This window comes from Juglans microcarpa x Juglans regia, chromosome 4S, assembly GCF_004785595.1.
Source record: "Juglans microcarpa x Juglans regia isolate MS1-56 chromosome 4S, Jm3101_v1.0, whole genome shotgun sequence".
Lineage (NCBI taxonomy): Eukaryota > Viridiplantae > Streptophyta > Magnoliopsida > Fagales > Juglandaceae > Juglans > Juglans microcarpa x Juglans regia.
The window spans coordinates 6,019,180-6,041,888 of NC_054601.1; the positions used below are offsets into that span (position 1 = coordinate 6,019,180).

Genomic DNA, 22,709 nt, shown 5'->3' on the forward strand with positions numbered 1-22,709 from the left:
TGCAAGTACAGAAAATTTTGAATTAAAGTAGAAAATATTAATATTTTAATGTATAGGTGTAAATTAAATTGTAATATAATTAGTGGTATATCATTGTCCTTCTTTTATTTAGACTGGATTAAGGCCGGTAAATCATAAATGTAGTAAAATTTGAAATTCATAGTCGGTGTTCAAAATTCCCTTCCATGGATAGGGACAAACCTCGACAATGATAGGAACTGGTGCTACAACCAAAAGAGAGTATCAAACTATCAATGTTCCTTTGATTCTTCTAACTTGTCCGGATGCCCTTCCTTTTTAAAGGGCATGGACAAACTTTCACACCAAGTTAAATAAAAATAAAAATTATTAGATACAGTAATAAAGTATGTAAAACGTCACTCACTCTCATTTTAAAAAAATAAATAAATATAAAATTTATATAAAAAATTAATTTTTAATAATATTTTTTTTCAAATAAAATATATATTACTTGTACACTATATGATTGTATTTAATATTATTCTTTTAATTTTATAATGAATGATGTCCATTGGATTAGTTGCAGGGATCGAGACAAACCCAAATCTAGTGGTCGTGAGAGGTGCCACGGCTAATATTAGTAAAGAAAGTCAGAGACATCATTTGCAGGGAAATATAGAACACCCAAAAAGTGAAGGAAATCACATAAAAAGATAAGGTGGAAAGAGAAGTGCATGGGGGACATGAGTTTGTGATGGAGATTGGCTGTTAAGATTTCAGGGCTTCTGTTCGCCACAGCTTTAAGGAGATGGTCGTGGAGAATAAATATACCCCACATCTTAGGGCATGTATCTTTATGATCTTTTAGGTACCAATGCAGTATAGTTATTCTATTTTTAAATTAATTTGTAGAAAATATCATCCATATAATTTAAATAGTAAAAATTGATTTATAAGATTTAAATTTTAAAATTTATCTTTCAAATCAAATTATGTCATGTAATCATTTTATTATGTATGTTCTACGCAACGGCATGATAATAGAATTTTTCATAGAGACAACGTGGCATGCAATGTTATCATTCTCAATAGTATAAATTAGTGCGACACACTTTAAGTGCATTTATAGGACAATAATTTATATGAAAAGTCAATCCAAATGCGATGTATCAATTAGTATGATTAACAATGACAAAATTCATGATGCGGAATTTCTACGGTATCATGTGATATAATTCTTATAGAAAAATAAGGACTTCTAGAAATAAAAATGTGATTAACAATAGACAAGTACATGATATGAGACCTGCATGCATGGTACTGTTAATTAGTTATATGACTGAAAGATCATATTTGGAATGTTAATAAGAAATCGATCGAGATGTTCACATACATATATATATATGTAATTGAAAGTGATCAAAGACAATATTATAGTTATAAATACAAGGATTCAAAGAAAGCTGAAACCCCATCTGAACTAATCACATCTAAACTCTAATTATGGTCATAATTAATAGATCAGTTCTTTGAAATCAATATAAATTGTAGGAAATTTTCCTCTCAAATAATATTATATCTCATTCATTGTATAATGGATGATGCTACTGGGACCGATATTTTTACCGATAAGTGCATTCTTTTTTTCTAAAGAATACATAAACTCAATAATATTCACTTACTTAATCACTAAGAAAAAAGATTAAAAAAAAAAAAATCCGTCTCGGTCATCTATCAGTTCAAACAACATCATCCTTGTATAATAGTTCATACTCAATGCAGGGTATTACAATAAAATTATACAAATGATCTGTGTCTATACAAAACGAATTTTCTTATTTTGTATAATAATAAATTACGTATTAAAATTAATATCGATTTTTTCATAACCTTAAAAGCAATTAATATTATCGATCGTTACAATAAAATTAAATAAAATCCCAACATTCTTGCCGTGATGCTGAAGAGTGCATGCATGCATGCCTATCTACAATTACATTCATTAATGTCAGCCTAATTAAGTGCACTTTTAAAATTCAATTTTATGGTACTGCATGCATCTAATCCAATATTGTGATATATCTGAATAGAAAATTTATTTATAAATCTTATTTTTTATGCACTCTCTTGATATAGAAATTTTTAGCATCAGCTATATTAAAATATGACCGGTGTTTTATTTTCTTAAAATTATAACAAATCCCATGTGTGTTAACATATCGACTTATGAATAACAAAACTTATATCTGAATGATGAATAATTCTTACATGTGTCAATGCAATGAAAATTAATTACGGTTTTCAACTTTCAACGCTTATTTAAAACTATTTCATTTCATCTCACCATCCAAACCGCACCTAAAACTTTCCCATTTCCATATCTCAGTACATGAATGGTGCATTCCAAGATAAGTGCACAACTTGCTCCCTACATTAGTTTTGGGCAAATCTTTTCTTTTGTTTCAAACATAAACCATATTCAAGAAAGGAATTATTCATGACTTTCGGGCATAAACCTACTTTTTCCAATTCATCGATCATGGGGACATTGTGTTTGGTGTATAACGTCTGAACATTGGAAAATCTCTACATTTCTGCAAAATGAACATGAAAGATCATTGCCATGTTGTTTTTACTTATACATATATATATATAGAGAGTAATGCTGCATACATTTATCATATATATAACCATACGTACGTGTATTTTAATACTTTCTTTGGGTGACTTTAGGCAGTTCCTCACGTATATGCATGAATATAGCCTTGGAGTATGGATTCAGTCATCTTTAGATTTATTTATTTTTTCAAGGGTTTGATGCATAATTGGCAAAGGACACTCAATATTTATGCTTCGTTTGTTTTCACCGACAATATTAGATGAATTGAGATTAAAGTTAAAAATTGAATAAAATATTATTAGAATTTATATTTTTAATATTATTTTTATTTTAGAATTTAAAAAAATTAAATTATTTATTTTATTTTATATAAAAAATTGAAAACGTTGTAACGACTATACTGTCAATTGTTTTAACTAAGGCTGCTGTTAGGGTTTCATGTGTTCCTAGTTTAGGCTCTTGCAAGGTTGTTGTGTACGTGTCCTCTGTTGGTAGAGGAGTTTGATGTAATTAATTACTAAAAAGACTACTCTATCGCCTCAAATGTACCGCTCGGTTTGATCGTTCGGTATTTTTTTTTTATTTAATGATAAAGGAAGTGATTTTAAATGTATTGATATATTTTTTTATTTTTTAAAAATATTTAAATACATTAAATAAGGGGAATAGAAAAATGAAAAAAAATTGCTTTTGCAACTAATGATAATGTTAAAGAATAATCTCATATTGCCTGTAGATAAGGTCTTGTGCATGTTTATAAGAAATGAACAATCATCTCTTGTAGAACCAGTTTTAATGAGGTGAGTTAAATCCATGAATTTTTTCATGGTATCAGAGCCTGACACAGGACGAATGGGAGCCCACACTACTTACTCCGTGACAAGAACCAGGAAAAATACTGACCTGCACGTGAGGGAGGGTGTTAAAGAATAATCTCACTTGTGGATAAGGTCTTGGACAGGTTTATAAGGAATGGACAATCTTTTCTTGTAGAACCGGTTTTATGAGATGAATTAAACTCATGAATTTCTTTAAGTAACACCGAGTGGTGCTACTCGGGCGACAAAGTAGCACCGCTCAATTAATTACATTGTATTATACTAGTACTATTTTCTGGACTAATACATATATTGTCTTGTCCCAAAAAAAAAAAAAAAAAAAATTCTAACCTCCAAATATATACTGAAAGTAAAATTATGGAGAATAGGTTGAACGAATGTTACAGCTGTTAAATAAGATTTATGTGACACTAATTGTAAATTGACGATACGAGGATTGTGTCTGACTATTGGAAGTCAGAGATTTATCTTGAAAATGGTGGATTCTAAGAGAAAATATACCGTACACACTACTACTATGACAATATTTGATTTTCATACCAAGTTTAAAATTAAATTCTCTTAAAAATAAAATCTTGTCCAGTTAGTAATGTGAAAAGTGTGGCTTACAAATATAAGTTTTCTTAATTCAAACAAACACATACACTCCATTTAATATGTTGTCAAAAAGCGGCCTCATTTGTTTTCAAGAAATTTTTCAACTTATCTCATTTCAATTCATCTTATTATTATAATTTTTTTAAATTCTCATACAAAATAAAATAAATAATTTAATTTTTTCAAATTTTAAATTTCAAATAATATTAAAAAAATATATTTTAATAATATTTTATTCAATTTTTTAATTTTAATTTTAATTCATCTTATCTTATCTCATCTGTAAAAACAAACAATGTAAGTAGTAAAACATCACATAAAGGTGTGTCAAAATAAACACCACACAACTAGAATTCGCCATATTATATTATGAAGTATCGGGCCCAAGCCCAAACATAATTAAAGGCTAGGCTACCACATATCTGACTTGAGCTGGGCCCTTTAGAAGATAGTATGAATATCACTATTGAAGTGGCTCACACGCAACATGAACCCAGCCCAAGCCCAATAAGGTTTCTATTTCTCTATATATATATTTAAAATAAATTATTAACTTATCTCACTCTTTATATATTTTACTAAAAAATTACAAAAAAAAAAAAAGTTATTTCTCTATGTGTCAGTTATTAATATACTAAAAATTATAAAATTTTAAATTTTAAAAAAATCTTTCTCGTTAATCAATTCGCCTCTGCTCTATAAAAAGGTCTCCGTTCCGACTGCGATTTTGTCGACAAACGCGTCTTGGGCCATTAATAAAATAAATTTTATAAATAAAATTATAAATAAAATGTAAATATATGTAACGCACTCTTTACCAATAAGGGTTAGAATTAACTATCATTAAAATGAGTAATATTATAAACTAAGGCATGCTATATTGATATTACTATTAAATCAGACGAACAAAGATTTTGGTTGAGATGCTGATGGAAGAGCGGCGTAGTTTTTATATATTTTTTTAAAATTTTAGAAAATATATAAATTTTGGGATGCGTGTACTTTTTTATGACGTTGGCTTCCTTCGGTGGTGGGCAGAAGAAACCGGTGGGTTGTAGCCAAGTACTGTTCTGTTGGCTTGAGTTTGGGATATTGGTTTGGCGGTGAAAGACGGAGATGGCCGGGTGCTCAGTGACGGAGATTTAGGAAAATTATGGAATTAGGTGGGAGAAATCTACACAGAGTGCGGAGAGAAAAGAAGAGAGAGAGAGATAGATGGTCCCTCTTCTCAATTAGAAGACACCCGAACTAGATCGTTCAAACTTCTAACTTCAAAGTTCAAACCCATTGACTCTCTCTCTCTCTCTCTCTCGGTGTCCTTCTCTCTTCAAAAGATAGAGATAGAGAGCACCCAAACCGTGAGATCAGTGCCCACGATGCCATTCAAGCCCCTCAATACAATCACCGTCGCATTCATGTTGGCCTTCACGTTCTTAATCCTCTTCTTTTCTGGATTTCTTGAATTCCCGTCCGTAGTGAACTCCATTCAACCCATCTCCCAGACCGCTTCGTCGGAGACCAAATCCGAACCCGATCCGTTTACCGATTTGATCAGCGCCTTCCGGAAGTGGGACTCTCAGGTGGGTTGCGCCCTTTTCGAGGAGAAGCACAAAGCGTTGCTCCCAATTCAGTCAAATGGGTCCTCGTCTTTGCAAGATCATGTACTTGAATGCCGTGAGCTGAAAATGGAGCATGTTAGTGTTTTGGTGAAAGGTTGGACGTGGATTCCTGATAATCTTGACGATCTCTACTCCTGCCGATGCGGATTGAGCTGTTTGTGGACTAAATCTTCTGTTCTTGCTGACAGGCCTGATGCCTTGTTGTTCGAGACCACTACTCCTCCCCTTCAGGTAATATTTTGCTCATTTTTAGCGCAATCTATTGGTTTTGGGAACTTCAATTTTTTTATTTTATAATTATAGTCGGCTGATTAGGTTGCTAATAATTTGGTGAATGTGGTATCGTTAAGAAGGGGATCGCCTGCACGTATTTTACATTGAACAGTAGTTACTGTCTTTAGTATTCTTCATTAAAGTGGGCTATGCCTTTTGCCTTTTCAAAGGAAATCTTTGATTACTTCTAAGAAAATCATTGGAAACTGTGTAATCGCTCTCCAAAACATTTGGAGTTTCAAAATATTGCTTAGTTTCTCGAAACATTTGAGATGAACCGGATAAAGGCATTTTAGAGTTTAGATTATGGTAGAGCTAACAGGTGGAATTTGGAAATCAGTCTAAGGAACAGTGTTCATTGAAATCAAACAATTAAAGGGGCACCATATAATAAGTAATCTTTTCTTTTGAACAAGCTGTTTTAAGATATTTCGTATCAATTGTGTCTACAGACTCGTTAAAGTTTTATGTACTAGCTGAGTTCTCTATGTAATAGCTTAAGCTTTTAGGTTGATACTTTAACATGAAATGGGAGTGTGCGTGATGTGTTCGTAGACTCCATGTGTCAAGGTCTTCGTTTGGTTTTCTGTTTGTTTCTGGTGGGTCATTAGGTTTATTTGTCTGTGTTTCTGATTTATTGGGGCTCCTCATCAATATGGTTTTGGACTTGATGAGTATATGTTTTTTTTTTTTTTCGGATTTTATGTACTAGTTGAGCCTCCCTATCTACTTGCTTAAAGCTTTTGGGTTAAGTGTATTAATTCAAGAAAAAATATACTGTTGTTTCTTCATTCTCAATGTATGCTGCGGAAATCAAATTTCAAAGGCAAGAAAGTGGTGGGAGGGTTTAGCTTGGGAAGGAAAGAAGAATAAATGAAGAAGAAATAGAAAAAAATTTGCTTGCATGTTTTTTGGTTGCATTATGTGATGATTCCTAATTAGTAGACTTCTCTGTTTTTCAAATCTGAAATAACTTAGGCCCTGTTTGGATGTTGAGCTGAGTTGAGATGAGTTGAGTTCTTTATGAATAGTAGTGAGTTTTGTAGGGCCCACCTAAGATGAATTTGGATGTTAAGATGAGTTTAGTTGTATTTATGAGAAGTTGAAAAAGGTTGTGGGTCCCGCATGTAGAGAAGTGTTGAGTTGAAAAAGGTTGTGGGTCCCACGTGTAAAGAGGTTTTTGAGTTGAGATGAGTTTAGTGATATCAGAGTTAGGTGTTTGGATATTAGACTCAGTTTAAAATTAGTCTGAATTGAGTCTAAGTTCCAAACGTGGCCTTAAACTGTATATGCACAGTAGCTATGAAAAAACTTAATCATGGGGATATATAATGCAGGTCTCATTATTATCCAGACCTGAAGCCTTTTTTTTTTTTTTACAAGTAGACCTGCAGCCTTTTAAAAGATCTTTATATTGCTACTCATTATGAACAATTCTATTCTAAGGCCTTTATGCCACATACCATCCACATGGCATAATTTGATTTGGAAGATAAGTTTTAAAATTTGAATCTTACAAATCAAATTATGTCATGTGGATGGTGTGAGGTGTAAAGACTTTAGAATAGCAGTACCCATTGCTTATAACACAGTTATAAAACTTGATCACGACCTAGAAACAGAAAAGTTTTGCACTAAAGGACATCCAGAGTTCCATTCTATTCTTTTATCAGTTCTGCCAAACTGATTTAAAGTCATACATAAAATATTTTTAACCTTGACATGGGGGCCACTTTGGGTGCTTTTTGCATTATCTGGTTATAAGAAAAAACAGTGTTGCAATGAATGTTTTTAATATATTCCTTTCATTAACTACTTATTTAATTATGTTAATTTTTATAAACATCTACCATGGTCCATGATGAAACAATGGGTAGGAGAGGGACTTTTTATGTGTAAACCATACTTCTGCCTTGTGTAAATGGGACTGGGAGCAGGATAGAAGAATTGAGTCAATCTTTGGAGATGCTGATTAATGTTGTACTTGCTCGTTAGCAGTCCTTCTGTAAGTATATACCTCAAGTGGACCATCATGGAAGTTTGCTTGCGAAGGATGGTTGTCATACGTGACTGATCACAACATAAGTGGAGATAAAGCAGGATCTGAGATTTTTTATCTTAAAATAAATAAATAAAATTGAGATATACTATTATAATCCTACACAAATTCCAGGTCTCGGTGTTAGAGAGAGCAACAGAGAAATTAAGGTTTTAGGCAAATGTTGACTCCTTGTTTCCTGATAGTTGTCAAGTTGATTGCCTTTGTATCTTTTTTGTTTCATGTGATGGTTGTAGTTATTGTCCTGATGATTTGCAAACTCTGTCTAAAAACATTGTTGCTTGTTTCTGTGCTTAGATATGTTGTTGTGCTTGTTGCCTGGAAACCTTTACTCTATTATTAGTTTTCCTGTTTGATTGTTATTTCTTTATCTTTATCATTTTGGTCACAATGTACAATTTGCTTGTGTAAAATTAGACTCCTCTTTTTTAGATTATAATTGTATAGGTGGACAAGCTAATGATCAGTCTATCTGCATTTTTTACATGAGCATTATCCATGGTAAATTTGGACGCACACACACACACACACATATTAGTGTGCACTTTCAACTCCCTGTTTAGGATCTACTGTTTCATTCTGCAATATTCTTCTTTGCCTCGTTCTTCCCTGTTGGGGGTTTAACACTCATGTTGACCTGCTTCATTGTGACTTTTTCTTATGTTTGTCAGAGACGTGCTGGAGATCCGCTTCGTGTATACATGGATCTTGAGGCTGGCAGAAAGCGGTCAGGGGTAGAGGATTTATTTATAAGTTATCACGCCAAAGATGATGTTCAGTCTACCTATGCCGGTGCGCTCTTTCATAATGGTCGAAATTATCACGTATCTTCTTTGAAGAACAATGTAAGTATATTTTCCTTCCATATAATTTTGTGAAGGGGTAAAAAAAAAAGAAATCATGGTAACTTGACATGGTTTTTTTTTTTTTTTTTTTTGTTTCAAGGATACACTTGTATATTGGTCTTCATCACGTTGTCTTCCTCAAAGAAATTGGCTTGCCAAGCGGCTTCTCAGTTTGCTGCCTCACCATTCATTTGGCAAGTGTTTGAACAATGTTGGCGGCGCAAACATGGCCCTATCTTTCTACCCTAAATGTGCCAATGATGCCAGCGTCATCCCAAAATGGTGGGATCATTTACATTGTGCAATGTCTCACTACAAGTTTGTTCTTGCCATTGAAAACACCATGACAGAGAGTTACGTGACAGAGAAGCTATTTTATGCCCTAGACTCTGGTGCCGTGCCTATCTACTTTGGTGCACCCAACGTCTGGGACTTTGTCCCTCCACATTCAATAATAGATGGCTCTAAATTCAACTCCTTGGAGGAATTGGCTTCTTACATAAAGGCCCTTGCCAATGACCCTGTAGCCTATGCAGAGTACCATGCTTGGAGAAGATGCGGTGTCCTGGGTAACTATGGAAAGACCCGTGCAACGAGCCTTGACACATTGCCGTGCCGGTTGTGTGAGGCTGTCAGCAGAAAAGGTGGGAGGAATGCGAGAGCATATTGAATTTTGGAGGCCGGTATTTTCTGTGTCCGTTCTCATAGTGGTCCTAGTTGATCATAGGATTGAGTCCTAATACGATGTGTTATTCTTAGGTGTGTATAGGGTCAAGAATGAGTTTGACATCTTTTTATTATTAGAATTCGAATACTGATAGATTATACCATTGAAAAACAAAGCTCATGTTAACCCAAAACCAACCAGAATATATTAAATTTTTAGCTCTTTGCTTTCCTCTTTTTAGGCATCCCTTCTATTTCTGAGTTGGATTTTGTTCTTTTATTTACTCCTTGGATTTTTTTCGTTAATATTATAATAATCCTATATTTCCCAACGAAGTGCCTACCAAATGCTCTCTCTACCTCTCCTTTACATCTTCTGGAAAAATGCTAGAAGTTTACATTACAGTGCTACTCCTCTTTGGCTTTAGATCGAAAACTAGTTTAGACAACACAATGAAAAGGAATGCCACAACTAATTCAATGATAGGTTCGGCATTTGTAAGAGGGGATCTGGCTTTTGATAAAGCTACTTACATGCTACAATACCATGCCAAATCAATAGAGCACTACTACTTTAATATTTAGACATTAGACCCACTTTTGAATTCATCATCATCTTCCTTGTGGAACTTCCATACCGAAGCCAAAATGCCATTAGAAGTAGAAGGTTTAGATTTCTCACCTCTTTGGACCTGCACTAGGAACATGACCATCGTTAAAACCATAAAGAACAGGGGAAACTCAAGCCTGTTATTAACTCTGTATCTTACTCTTTGCCTTGGTTTGCCTTTTTGGATCTTCACAGTCTTTAGTTCGTGGGGTCTGTTATATAGATACTCCTTTTTCTGCTCATCATTCATGGAATCCATCATTTCAGCCTGTCAAACAGAGTAAACGAAGTACTGAATTAACCGAGTATCCATAATAATGTTTTAGCCCTTTTTTATTTCAAAAAGAACTTGGGCTCGTTGGGCTCATTTGGATGATGAGATGAGATAGTTTCAGATGAGTTGAATAAACTATTATTAAAATATTATTATTATTTTGATATTTAAAAAAGTTGAATTGTTTATTATATGTTGTATAAAAATTTGATAAAGTTGTAATGATGAGATGAGTTGATATGATTTTTATATCCAAACGAGCCCTAAGTCATTCCCTTCCTTTCATACCCTCTGAGGGTTTGCTTACAAACTTTAGAAGTGCAAAGCTACGAAATGCAATGGGAAGAACTGAAGGGAACTTACCCATATTCCAAGATCTTCTATTTCTTTCTGCAGGACTTCTTCCTCCTTATCTGCAAGGCTTTTCTTCTCTTGCCAAGAAACTGCCTTGGCCTTTGCAGTTCCTTTCTTTTTCTGGTTCCCTTCCCTTGTAGTAGACATTAATATCTCTTCTAATCCACAAAATAACTCACGATAGACAAAATGTGCAATGCAAGTACTGCAGAGAATATGGAGGGAGAGATTTAAGGGGAAAAAAGAAGAAGAAAATATGTAACGGCTGGTCAAATGCAACACATGATAGACAATGGGGTTGCATGATTAATGTTAAAAGGAGTAGCAGAGAGTGGAAACGTTAAAGGGAAAAAACCACCCTATGCAATTCATCGAGAAAAATTCTATTTATAAGTCAGTGTAGATAACATAATAAATGAGAAGTATTTTTATTCTTACCGAAGTGGAAACGTTAGAGAGGAATAGATACATATGCAATTCATAAAGAAAAATTCTATTTATAATCCGGATAATATAATAAAAAATTAAATTTTAATGAGAAATATTCTTCTCTTACCTAATATTATAATTGTCAATCACATCAATTAATATCTCACATTTTATATTTTTTATAGGAACACTTGAATTGTTAATTTATAAAATTAATTAATATGTGATATAATTATTGGAAATGATATTTTTAAAGATAAAAAGTAGTATTGGTGATGTGAATTTAATTTTAAAAACTAAAAAAATATTTTATCAGAATAGCATTATTTAAATTAAAAATAAAACCAAGGTTGACATGGGCCCATTGGGCCGTGGCCAACCCAGCGCCTCGTAGCCCCTTATTTTATAAAGAACAGAGAAACGTATGTCAGATTCTTCAGATCGTCGTCGTCGCAGTCGTAATAAGACATGGCGAATCGCGTTTCAACGATGTTGTTGTGTTCGCTGGTGGCTATAATACCGTTATTGTATTCTGTTGGTGCGGAGCAGTCGCTGTCGGCGAATGGGAAGGTATTGGAACTGGACGAGTCGAACTTCGATTCGGCCATCTCTACCTTCGACTTTATCCTCGTCGACTTCTACGCCCCATGGTGCGGCCACTGCAAGCGTCTCTCTCCCCAGGTCCCTATCTTTCTCTCTCTATAGATTTCCTTTTCGAGAAATTGCTTGGGTAAACGCTAAAATTCATCGGTGGTAATTCTAGAGGTACATTTTTTAATATTAGCCGTGACAATCTTTAACGATCATTCACCAGAAGGCATAGAATTTGAATACCCATATATGAACCTGACAGTATGGTCTAAAATGATTTCAGTAGAAGCCTATTTGTTTAACATTTTTAAAGAAAATCATCTAAGAACAGGAGGATATATCACTTCGTACTGTTGCCAGTCTTATTAATACAGTTGAGTCATGGTATATTTTGGGAAGGTTACCCATGTTGATCTTTCACTTTGCAAACTCTATGGAGAATGAATATATGGTAGATTGCGAATCTTGCCCCATTTTATAAGGATGTTCTTATTTTATTAGATTTCAGAGAAATGATCCGATACTTGTGAAAAGGGGTTCTGGGATTTACTGTTATGATTATTATTTTTTAAGTGAAAAGAACTTTTATTAATACAAATATAGGCATAGCCTATTTACTGTTATGATTCTCGAGCAACTCACACACCCCATGGGACTTGAACTAATGATATCACCCAAGTCCCCAATCTTCTTAGTAATAACCATGATTGAGTCTAGAAGGGTGGTGAATTGGGATCTCACTTTGTTTGGAGGGAGAAATTGTTTCTGTTTATAATGATTCTAAGCGGTTCCAATTGAAATCTCTACTAATCTTTTCAGTATAAGCCCATACGTGACTTGGGCTTTCTTTGGATTGTTACAAATGGTTTTAGTATCAATCATAAATTAGAAATATGAGGCTTGGACCTTGCCACTAAGAATGAAATGGCCTGTCGAGAACATCAGGGAATAAAGGAGTAGATTTTCATACCATAGATGATAGATTGAATATAGAAAACTGGTGAATGAGATCCTACATACATTGCTTGAGAATGAGAAGTTGTGGCAGTTTATAATGATTTTAAGGGCTCCAATTGTAACCTTGACTTAGTCCTTTTGGAGTTTTCTTTGAGTCGTTACAAGTATATAAAAACCAATCAAGTTGTTCTTAGAATGTATTTACGTGTTCTTTTGTATACTTCTTGTGTGCATGGGCTAGGCCTATTTCATTCATATCAATAAATTTACTCTTACTTATAAAAAAAAAAAAAAAACCAATCAAGTTGTTATCATATAAAGTAGTCAGTTTGAAGAAACAAATATGAGATACCATGTATGGAGTACTTGCCCATCATGGCTCGAGATAGGTGTCAGGTTTATTGTGATGCACTCTCAGCTTAGGAATTTGAATTTTTGCTGGCATAAGTTGTTCTTATCTTTGAGCTTGGGGCAATGACGCAGCTAGTGAGGTTCTAACCGAAGCGCCTCTTTTGCTTGTTGAAGACTATTTCAAATCCCCTCTTAGACCCAGGTTTGGCCCTGGCCTTTGAGAAATTCTGGAACCCTTTGGGGGCAAAGCCCTTGAAAAAAAAAAGAAGAAGAAGAAGAAGAAGAAGAAGAAGTTGTTCTTATGTAAAACCCAGTCAGCTTTTGAGTTATGGAGGGAGACCAACTTTGCACTTGCTTTTTCTGTTTTAAATTTGCTCAGGAAATGATCAAATCATGGAGAAGGATATATGTTTTGAATATGCCTCTTCTGTAGTACAGCTCTACCTTTACGGTACAGTTGTTAGAGTCCTTTGTAATTTTCTGTTTATTTGGAGTGGTTAGTTTCAAAATTCAAAGATCTCTTTTAGCTTAGAATGGTTTTTTTACAATTCCTTTCAGCATTATTTTTTTCATTTAGATATTAGAACTTATGTTTCCAACTTGTATATTGAAGTTAGAACACTAACAGATTTAATTGTTACATTACAGTTGGATGAAGCTGCCCCCATACTTTCCAGCTTGAAAGAACCCATAGTCATAGCAAAAGTAAATGCTGACAAATTTACCCGCCTGGCTCGTAAATATGATATTGAGTACGCTTCTGGGGTTTTCATCCCAATCCCTTTTAATGTTAATTACACTTGTCTATTTGTTGGTCTATTTGTTGGATATTTGGGCTTCCTTTTGCGGTTGACTTGAACAAGAATATTAGGACTCAGCTCCAAGACACCATATTGATGGTTTCAGTGTGATCATAATCATAATTCCTACTAAGAATATGTTTCTCAGTGTGTTCTCTAGAATATCATTATTTTCAGAAAGCAAATCTTGCTACTTAATGATTCTGATGGAACTGTGAACTATTTATTTTTCTGTGATGTAGTGGTTATCCCACCCTCAAAGTCTTTATGCATGGCGTCCCTGTGGAGTATAGGGGGCCAAGGAAAGCAGATTTACTTGTTCGTTATATGAAAAAATTTGTCGCTCCTGATGTTTCGGTTCTTGATTCAGACTCTGCTATTAGTAATTTTGTTGAAGCAGTGGGCCTGCACTTCCCTATATTTATAGGCTTTGGCTTGAACGAGTCAATGATATCAAAGTTAGCTGAAAAGTATAAGAAAAAAGCATGGTTTTCTGTGGCAAAGGATTTCTCTGAGGACATCATGGTATCATATGATTTTGACAAGGTTCCTGCTTTAGTATCCCTTCATCCAAGTTACAATGAGCAGAGCATCTTTTATGGTCCATTTGAAGGTAAGTTTTTACTACGATAGCTATCCCCATTCATTTCTAAAACCATGTTAAGTCTGTATTTAGTACCTCATATGAAATGTCTAATTCATAAAAGTGAAAGATATTTTAGACTGCCGTGCTTTTGAGATCTTGTTTCCATAACATTTGATGGCTTGATGATGTAACTTTAATCCTAAAGGGTGGAATAGCGGTCTTGGGGTGAGCTGTATAAAGCAGACTAAGGCTTCGTTTGGATCCTTAACTCCTCTCAACTCATCTCAACTCATCATTACAACTTTTTCAAATTCCAACACAAAATATAATAAACAATTCAATTTTTTCAAATCCTAAAATAATAATAATATTAAAAAATAATATTCTAACAATATTTTATCATCTCAACTCAACTCAACTCACTTCAACATCCAAACGCAACCTTACTGGGTTCGAAATTCCAGCATTCACATTCTTGGGGCCATTGGAGTGGGAGAATTTCCCCTTGAATTATCCGAGGTGTACTTGAGGTAAATTGTTTGCCTAGGGCCTGTGCACTCTCAAGATTAGTCGGCACTTTGTACCAAACACCAAGTGTCAATATTAAAAAAAAAAAAAAAAAAAAAAAAAAAAAAAAAAAAAAAAAAAAAACCTTTCATGTCTCATACACTTGGCAGTTCCTTCCCTCTCTCAAATTAAAATTAAAAATTCCTCCCCCTTCCCCTTGTGAGAATTTGCGTTATATTTAACCCCGTCTGTTCCTATGGAGGATTTCCACTGCAAAAAAAATCTACCTGGTTAGATAGGTGCATATGATTGTGATTGTGTTTCCATCTTCCTTCCATTTGATACCTGGGAATTACTTTTTATATTGGGTAAAACGCACAAGTGTGCACCAACAGAGGATAGACCCTGACCTCAAATCATTTGAATCGGGCTGGCCAAAGTTGATCTAAAATTAGCTAAAAGGTTATTCTTTTTCTGTTTTAGCTACCCACTTTTCCAAAATCACCATACATCCCAATACATTTTTAAGAAATTATCATTTCCTATCAGTTCCTTTTTTTCATAAATTCTTCTCTTACCAATGATTATATTTTCAAAATATTTGTTTTTCCCAAACGGTAATATGCAATATACATAAGACCATTTTCTCTCCAATTTTTATCCACCTCAATCCAAGTTTCTTTTTTTTATTTTAGTGCTTGTTTGGCATTGTAGTAGGAAATAGAGCTTTTCATAGTAGCGCTTTTTATTGTAGAGTTTTACTAAAAAGCTCTGTTATTAAAAAGTTCTTTACTGTTTGGGAAACATGCGCCTAAAGTGTTTTTAAAGTTATTTACGGTGGTTTTGTAAAAATATAGCATTATCTGAATGAGCTTTTCAATAAAAGCTTCAATTTGGTGTTTTTAAAAAAAGTAGATTTTCAGTTTTTTTTAGGTGCTTAAAGCGCTTTTTATAAATTTACCAAACATACTATTTTTTTCTTTAAAAGAGCTTTTAGGCTATTAAAAGCACTTTTTAAACCTCCAAAATCAAACCCAAACATGCACTTAGAGAAAGAAATGAACTGCATTTGAGAGGAGATGGAAGGGGGAGTGGCCTTACAAACTGAAGAGCCGGATGTGATCCTCTTTTTGATGATTTTTTTTGGCTGTAGGTTGAGCTCACTTTAATTTGTCTAGCCCATTGTGAATGCTCTTACCCTTCATCCTTTTTTTTTTTTATAAGTAATAAGTTCATTCATTGATAAGAAGGTAGGCATAGCCCAGGTACATTAGAAGTATACATGTGATTACACCTATTTAAGAACTAAGAACAGTTACGAGGAAATCATGGAAGCTGCGACCATTCCAATCAAGAGCAATGGCCCACAAAAACAAAGTCTTCCAGAAGAAGCTCTTCAACTCTTCCAAGGAGCGTTCATGATCCTCAAAGAGTCTTTCGTTTCTTTCATTCCAAATACACCAGAAAATACAAATAGGAACCATCTTTCACACGGCTGCAATCTGTGGTGTCCCTGTGATCCTTCTCCAGCTTGCTAACAAATCAACCACCCTACCTGACATCACCCATGCTATACCCATTCTATTGAGAAAATAAGTCCAAATATCTCCGGCAAACTCACAGTGTAAAAGTAGATGGTCCGCCGTTTCACCATTCTTTCTGCACAAAAAACACCAGTCCATAATAATAAGGCCGCGTCTTCTAAGATTCTCAATGGTCGTAATCTTCCCTAGAGTTGCCATCCATACAAAAAATGCGGCCTTTGTAGGTGCTTTAGTCCTCCATATATTCTTCCAAGGGAAATTGTGCCTTTGATGCATAGTAATAGAGTCATAAAAAGAGCATACCGAAAATTTCCCTTTTCTAGAATGTCGCCATACCATCATGTCTTCCATTGTGGCAGCAGCAGAAATATTGTACAGCATGTTCAGAAATTCCATTAGCACAGTTACTTCCCAATCTTGTGCATCTCGAGTAAGGCTAATGTTCCACTCCTGTAAACCTTGATTAATTACCCGCAAATCAGCCACCATGGCTTCTTTCTCCCGTGCAATTATGAAAATCATAGGATAAGTATCCTTCAAGGCCGTGTCTCCCACCCACACATCTTGCCAGAAGCTAATCCTACTACCATCCCCCAAACGCAGCCGAGTATTACTAGCAAAAGAGTGCCAACCTTTTCGTATATACTTCCATAGCCCCACTCCATACGTCCCCCTACCCTCTTTAGAACACCAACCCCCCATTTCACTTCCATACTTCATGTCAACCACCACTTTCCATAAAGCTCCCCTCTCATGGTTGTAACGCCACAACCATTTACCTAACAATGCCTTATTGAACGCCCTCACATTCCGAACCCCCAACCCACCGTCTCTCAGAGGAGAGCATACCTTATCCCACCCTACTAAGTGAAACTTGAACTCCTCTCCTATCCCACTCCACAGAAAATCACGTTGGAGCTTCTCTATTCTAGAAGCAATACTAGCAGGTAGGGGAAATAAGGATTAGTAATATGTGGGGAGATTGGATAAGGTACTCTTAATGAGTGTGATTTTCCCCCCTTTAGAAAGATACAACCTTTTCCACCTGGCCAACCTACGCTCAAATTTTTCCAGCACCACCTCCCAAATTCTCTTAGCCTTGAACGAAGCCCCAAACGGGAGTCCAAGGTACTTCAATGGCAATAAAGAAACCCCACATCCCAAAATATTCGCCAACCCTCTTATATTGCTAACATCACCAACTGCAACCATCTCCGTCTTAGCAAGATTAATCTTTAAACCAAATACCGCTTCAAAACAAAGTAGGATGGCCTTCAAAGATTGTATATGTCCTGCATTTGCCTCACAAAATAACAAAGTGTCATCTGCAAACAAAATGTGAGAAATAATGGTGGATCCGTGGATATCTCCCACCGAGAACCCTGAAAAAAATCCTCCTTCTACTGCCGCCGTCACCATTCGACTTAAAGCCTCCATTACTAGGACAAATAAAAGAGGTGATAGTGGGTCACCTTGTCGTAGACCCCGCGAGCTATTAAAGAAATCCACAGGATCGCCATTAACCAGAATCGAAAAGCGAGCCGTTGACACACAATACCTCGTCCACTTCCTCCATTTTTCCCCAAACCCACATCTACTCAACATATATATCAGAAAATCCCAGTTAACATGATCATAGGCCTTCTTCATATCAAGTTTGCATAAAATACCAGGAGCTCCCGACTTGATCCTACTATCCAAGCATTCATTAGCTATAAGAACCGAGTCCAAAATTTGCCTCCCTCTCACAAAGGCATTTTGGGACTTTGAGATAATCTTCTCCATAACCGTGCTCATCCTATTAGCAAGAACTTTGGCGAGTATCTTATACACGCTGCCCACAAGACTAATCGGCCTACCTCTCTTGCACCCGCCTTTTTAGGGACTAATACAATAAAAGTAGCATTTAAGCTTTTCTCGAATCTACCATAAGTGAAGAATTCCTGTAAAACCAGCATTACTTCCTCACGCACCACCTCCCAACACTTCTGAAAAAAAGCCATAGTGAAACCATCCGGTTCTGGAGCCTTATCTTTATTCATTTTCTTGATTACTTGATGTACCTCTTCCTCTTCGAATGGTCTCTCCACCCAAGCCATACCATTTTGATCAATGACCTCAAAGGCTAGTCCATCTACGGAAGGCCTCCATGCATATGGTTCCGACAACAAATGTTCAAAATGCCCAACCACATGCTCCTTTATCTCCACCTGATCTGAGGATACATTTCCATCTATGTTTAAGGACTCTATGGAGTTAAACCTCCTATGTGCGTTGGCAATGCGGTGAAAGAACTTTGTGCTTTTATCCCCCTCCCGAAGCCACAAAGCCCTTGACTTTTGTCTCCATGAAATCTCCTCCATTAGAGTCAGCCTTTCTAAATCAGCAACTACTTGGACTTTTCTATTGTTTTCATCCCCTACACCTTCCAAGCCTTGTAACTCTTGAAACAAACACTTCTTCTGTGAGATTACATTATCAACTACCTGTTCATTCCAAGTCTTCAAATCCTTGTTCAAAGCTTTCAACTTTCCAGCTAATACATAACTCGGATTACCCTCAATAAGGTATGAATTCCACCATTGTCTGACCAAGTCCACAAACCCATCCATCTTTAACCACATATTCTCAAACTTGAACGGCCTTCTACCCCCTTGAACACCACCGCAGTCTAACAGTATAGGAAAATGATCAGAGCATAACCTTGGAAGCCTTGTCTGACTTACATATGGATATTGTATCTCCCACATGGGAGAAATGAGAAATCTATCCAGTCTTGACCATGTTTGATTATTAGACCAAGTGTAATCTCCTCTCATTAACGGTAAGTCCATCAGACCTACCTCAAAAATAAAATCCGAAAAATCCACCATGGCTTGATTTTGTCGTCCCTCCCCTGATCTTTCGCTGGAAAATCTTGTAACGTTAAAATCCCCGCCAATACACCATGGGACCTCCCACCAAGAACATAGGCCAGCAAGTTCATCCCAAAGCAACCTCCTCTCACTATCCAAGTTAGGACCATATACCCCAACAAACGCTCATAAAAAATCATCTTCAGAATTTTTAAAAGAACATCCCACCAAGTATTCTCCCACAAATTCATCAATCTTCTCCACCACCCTCTTATCCCACATGATCAAAATACCACCCGAGGCCCCTTTCGAGGGTAAATGTAACCAGCCTACATATTGACAACTCCATAAGCTCCGAATAATTCTTCTAGTGATAAGCTTCAACTTTGTTTCCTGGAGGCAAATGATGTCCACTTTCCATAGCCTGAATAAAGCTCTTATTCGAAGACGTTTATTTATTTCATTCAGCCCCCTAACATTCCAACACAAAATTCTGGGCTTCATTTATCAACTGTTCCAGCCCTCCCCTTGTTTCTTCCACGACTTGCACTCCCCTCCTTCCCATCATAATTAATGGACCACGTCAACCTCTTCAACTCCCTATCTCTTTTTGCTCCTTGCCCCCTGTTGTCTTGCCTCAATGGCTATAATCAAAGCCTTAAACTGATCTTCATAGCCTTATGGTGTAGGAGATACCATTTCATCCAAAGACCATTGGCTGGTTAACCCCTTTCTTAAGGAAATATTCTATTGAGGCCTCAGTTTTGGATCTGAAGCTAGACAGACTCAGAACTATGCCTGGATGGAAGCCACACATTGCTTGAATTTTTCAAAATATGCTCGATTTTTAGATTGAAAAACTTCATAATTTTTTTTTCTTGTATGGGTCTATTCTACATTATGTCTAATTATAATTGTTAAATGGTTTTAATTTTCATTCATCACCTGTGAATCTATTATCAGTAGTGAAGAAAAAAGGTTGTTTATAGCTTCCTGTTTCCAACATGCAGCGGAATTTTTGGAGGATTTTATCAAACAAAACTTGTTCCCTCTTGTCTTACCAATCAACCAAGACACACTAAAGACACTGAAAGATGATGAGAGGAAAATTGTCCTGACATTTGTGGAGGATGAGACAGAAGAGAACTCAAAGAAAATAATCAAGTTATTGAAGGCTGCTGCATCTGCAAATCGTGACTTAGTATTCGGTTATGTTGGCATCAAACAGTGGGAAGACTTTACCGAAACATTTGAGGCTAACAAAAAGACACCATTGCCAAAAATGGTTATTTGGGATGGAGATGAGGAGTACTTTTCAGTAAGTTTTAGTTTTTTTGGAAGAACTTGTCAGATTCTGGTGCTAATTTTAGCTTGCAGATGATATTTGGGTAAATATTTTTTATAGTAATTATTAACAAATGACAAATTTTAAGTGAAGATATTGCTCATCATGTTTTTACTTATATTGCATGGGCATGAGATTGTAAATGTATTTATAGTATGGAAGTGTGGGTTTGCTCCAGAGTACACAAGAAAATAAAAAGAAATGGAAAAATTCTTTGTACGAGATTGGTGGGGGGGGGGTTGTGTGTGTGTGGCGTACAAGGGTCTACAATACAATATAGAAAGGATCAGGAGTAGAATGGTCGCATGGGGGAAATTAGATTTGTCAAGGGGGGCTGATCATACTTTTTGCTAACTACTCATTTGTAACTTCCTATATTTCTTTTCACTCTTCGCCTTGTGGCAATTAAAACTCCTGGTAGTATGGAACTATGGGTTCATAATAAATTAGGAAGTGGTTTCTTCTCCTATTTTGAGCTTGGTACTTTTAACCATCTTGGGAAGTGATTGTACTGTTAAAGGAGAGGGATCATCTGTGTATGGTGAAGAGTGGGAGTCAGTTGTCTGCATCTATCTTGAGTTCTTTATTGCAGTCTTTTATTCATGATCATATTCTGTATAAGTGCTGCTTTTCCTAGGAATGTATTCTATGTGCTCGGCACATTACCCTTTCCATTTTGCATCTCACATAGAAGTTTGCCGTATTATTGCCTATTGTGGTATTTTTATGCTCTATCATCATCACCACCCTCATTATTTTTATTAAATTAATTCTTTACCACTCACACCCATTTCAGGGGGGAAAATGACAACTTTATGGATATTTTGGATTTTGACATCTTTATTGGTCTTTGTGTTTTTGTTGATGCTAATATTTTCTATTTGCCCAAGACACTTCACCACAACTGTTTGGGTCACTTCTAGAATTTTGACATGTTAGTCATGTCAGTAAGTTCTCTCTACACTTATTTCTAGTGGCTAAAGTGTGAATTTAATAGCTAATGGATTACAATTATTGGATAAATCCTTTTACTACCTGTACTATATAATTTGTTGAACATCTGTGTGACATCATCTGGGATATTTTCATCATCCTTAATAAGTATGTTCATTTCATGTTGCCACTTAGAAGTTGGTTTCTGTCCCTTCATTGCCTTCATAGACACCAATTTTCCATTTTTTCATTAGGTTATTGGTTCCGAAAGGATTGATGAAGAGGATCAGGCAACTCAAATTTCACAATTTCTTGAAGGATATAGGGAGGGAAAAACAATTAAGAAACGAATCAGTGGTCCATCCTTTCTTGGTTTCATCAATTCGTTAATCGGCATCAGAACTGTGTACATGATTGTTTTTATTGTTGCGGTTGTGATGATGATCCAAACCATCAATAAAGGCGACGAGGAACCTCCCAGGATTGGTACTCGAGAACAAGGGGATCATGCTACCAGCTCTGTCTCCGAGGCTGAAAGCAAAGAATACAGATCTGGAGAGAAGGAAGATTGAAGAGTAGGGAATAGGGAATTCGATGCCTTTCTAACTGACAATCTATTCGTGGATGTGCTTATATACAAATCTACAGCATTGAGTATTCACGAAAATATGAGAGTCGAGGTTATGTTACACCTACATGCTTTTGTAGAGAAATCTTATTTATATGCATACCTTGGTCAGTTCATTTTTTCCAGACTTCTTATTAAGCATTGTAAGTTTAGTTACTTTATCAATCTCAGAAGAAAAGCAAGTTTGTTCTCCTTTATATATATAAGTAAAATCCTCTTCATTCAAGAGAGAAGTCTTGAACCACTGCAATTAGTATGTAGAGATTAATAGGGATAGAAGACTTGCAACGCTGCATGGTTAAGTCCTCCCTGAAGAATGTTGAGATAAAACCTTTGCATTCACAATTCTTTGTGAGCCTTGCCATCTTTTTGCCTGTGCCCAAAATATAAAAATACAAACTTCTTCGATTGCCCCATTGTTCTTAGTAAAATACCCAAGTCCCAAGCCTCACAAAAAAGCAATTAT

The 22,709-nt window shown here is 35.6% G+C and overlaps 3 protein-coding genes and 1 pseudogene across 3 annotated transcripts; 3 read left to right on the forward strand and 1 right to left on the reverse strand.

Annotated features, from left to right (window-relative positions):
* The first annotated feature begins 5,026 nt into the window (after positions 1 to 5,026).
* On the forward strand, positions 5,027 to 9,720 carry LOC121262974 (alpha-(1,4)-fucosyltransferase-like). The gene is made up of 3 exons (XM_041165703.1): positions 5,027 to 5,867; positions 8,640 to 8,813; positions 8,914 to 9,720. The coding sequence occupies exons 1-3, from the start codon at positions 5,394 to 5,396 to the stop codon at positions 9,481 to 9,483; spliced, it is 1,218 nt and encodes a 405-aa protein (XP_041021637.1). The 5' UTR covers positions 5,027 to 5,393; the 3' UTR covers positions 9,484 to 9,720.
* A 94-nt stretch (positions 9,721 to 9,814) lies between these two features.
* On the reverse strand, positions 9,815 to 11,051 carry LOC121263192. Its single transcript, XM_041166019.1, has 3 exons — positions 10,727 to 11,051; positions 10,250 to 10,357; positions 9,815 to 10,171 (listed from the first exon to the last, which is right to left on the reverse strand). Exons 1-3 carry the CDS (start codon positions 10,862 to 10,864, stop codon positions 10,061 to 10,063), a joined length of 357 nt encoding a protein of 118 aa, XP_041021953.1. The 5' UTR covers positions 10,865 to 11,051; the 3' UTR covers positions 9,815 to 10,060.
* Positions 11,052 to 11,514: 463 nt separating this feature from the next.
* On the forward strand, positions 11,515 to 22,435 carry LOC121262952 (protein disulfide-isomerase 5-2-like). Its single transcript, XM_041165664.1, has 5 exons — positions 11,515 to 11,827; positions 13,694 to 13,797; positions 14,088 to 14,458; positions 20,348 to 20,655; positions 21,870 to 22,435. Exons 1-5 carry the CDS (start codon positions 11,615 to 11,617, stop codon positions 22,185 to 22,187), a joined length of 1,314 nt encoding a protein of 437 aa, XP_041021598.1. The 5' UTR covers positions 11,515 to 11,614; the 3' UTR covers positions 22,188 to 22,435.
* Positions 13,151 to 13,289, forward strand: LOC121263906 (annotated as a pseudogene).
* Positions 22,436 to 22,709: the final 274 nt, after the last annotated feature.

Coding starts and splice junctions, on each gene's coding strand:
- LOC121262952 (XM_041165664.1), top strand. CDS start 11,615: ATGGCGAATCGCGTTTCAACGATGTTGTTGTGTTCGCTGGTGGCTATA. Junction 14,459..20,347: donor CTTTTATGGTCCATTTGAAG/GTAAGTTTTTAC, acceptor TCCAACATGCAG/CGGAATTTTTGGAGGATTTT. Junction 20,656..21,869: donor GAGATGAGGAGTACTTTTCA/GTAAGTTTTAGT, acceptor TTTTTTCATTAG/GTTATTGGTTCCGAAAGGAT.
- LOC121262974 (XM_041165703.1), top strand. CDS start 5,394: ATGCCATTCAAGCCCCTCAATACAATCACCGTCGCATTCATGTTGGCC. Junction 5,868..8,639: donor CCACTACTCCTCCCCTTCAG/GTAATATTTTGC, acceptor TATGTTTGTCAG/AGACGTGCTGGAGATCCGCT. Junction 8,814..8,913: donor TATCTTCTTTGAAGAACAAT/GTAAGTATATTT, acceptor TTTTGTTTCAAG/GATACACTTGTATATTGGTC.
- LOC121263192 (XM_041166019.1), bottom strand. CDS start 10,864: ATGTCTACTACAAGGGAAGGGAACCAGAAAAAGAAAGGAACTGCAAAG. Junction 10,358..10,726: donor TAGAAGATCTTGGAATATGG/GTAAGTTCCCTT, acceptor TCTGTTTGACAG/GCTGAAATGATGGATTCCAT. Junction 10,172..10,249: donor AAGGCAAACCAAGGCAAAGA/GTAAGATACAGA, acceptor TTCCTAGTGCAG/GTCCAAAGAGGTGAGAAATC.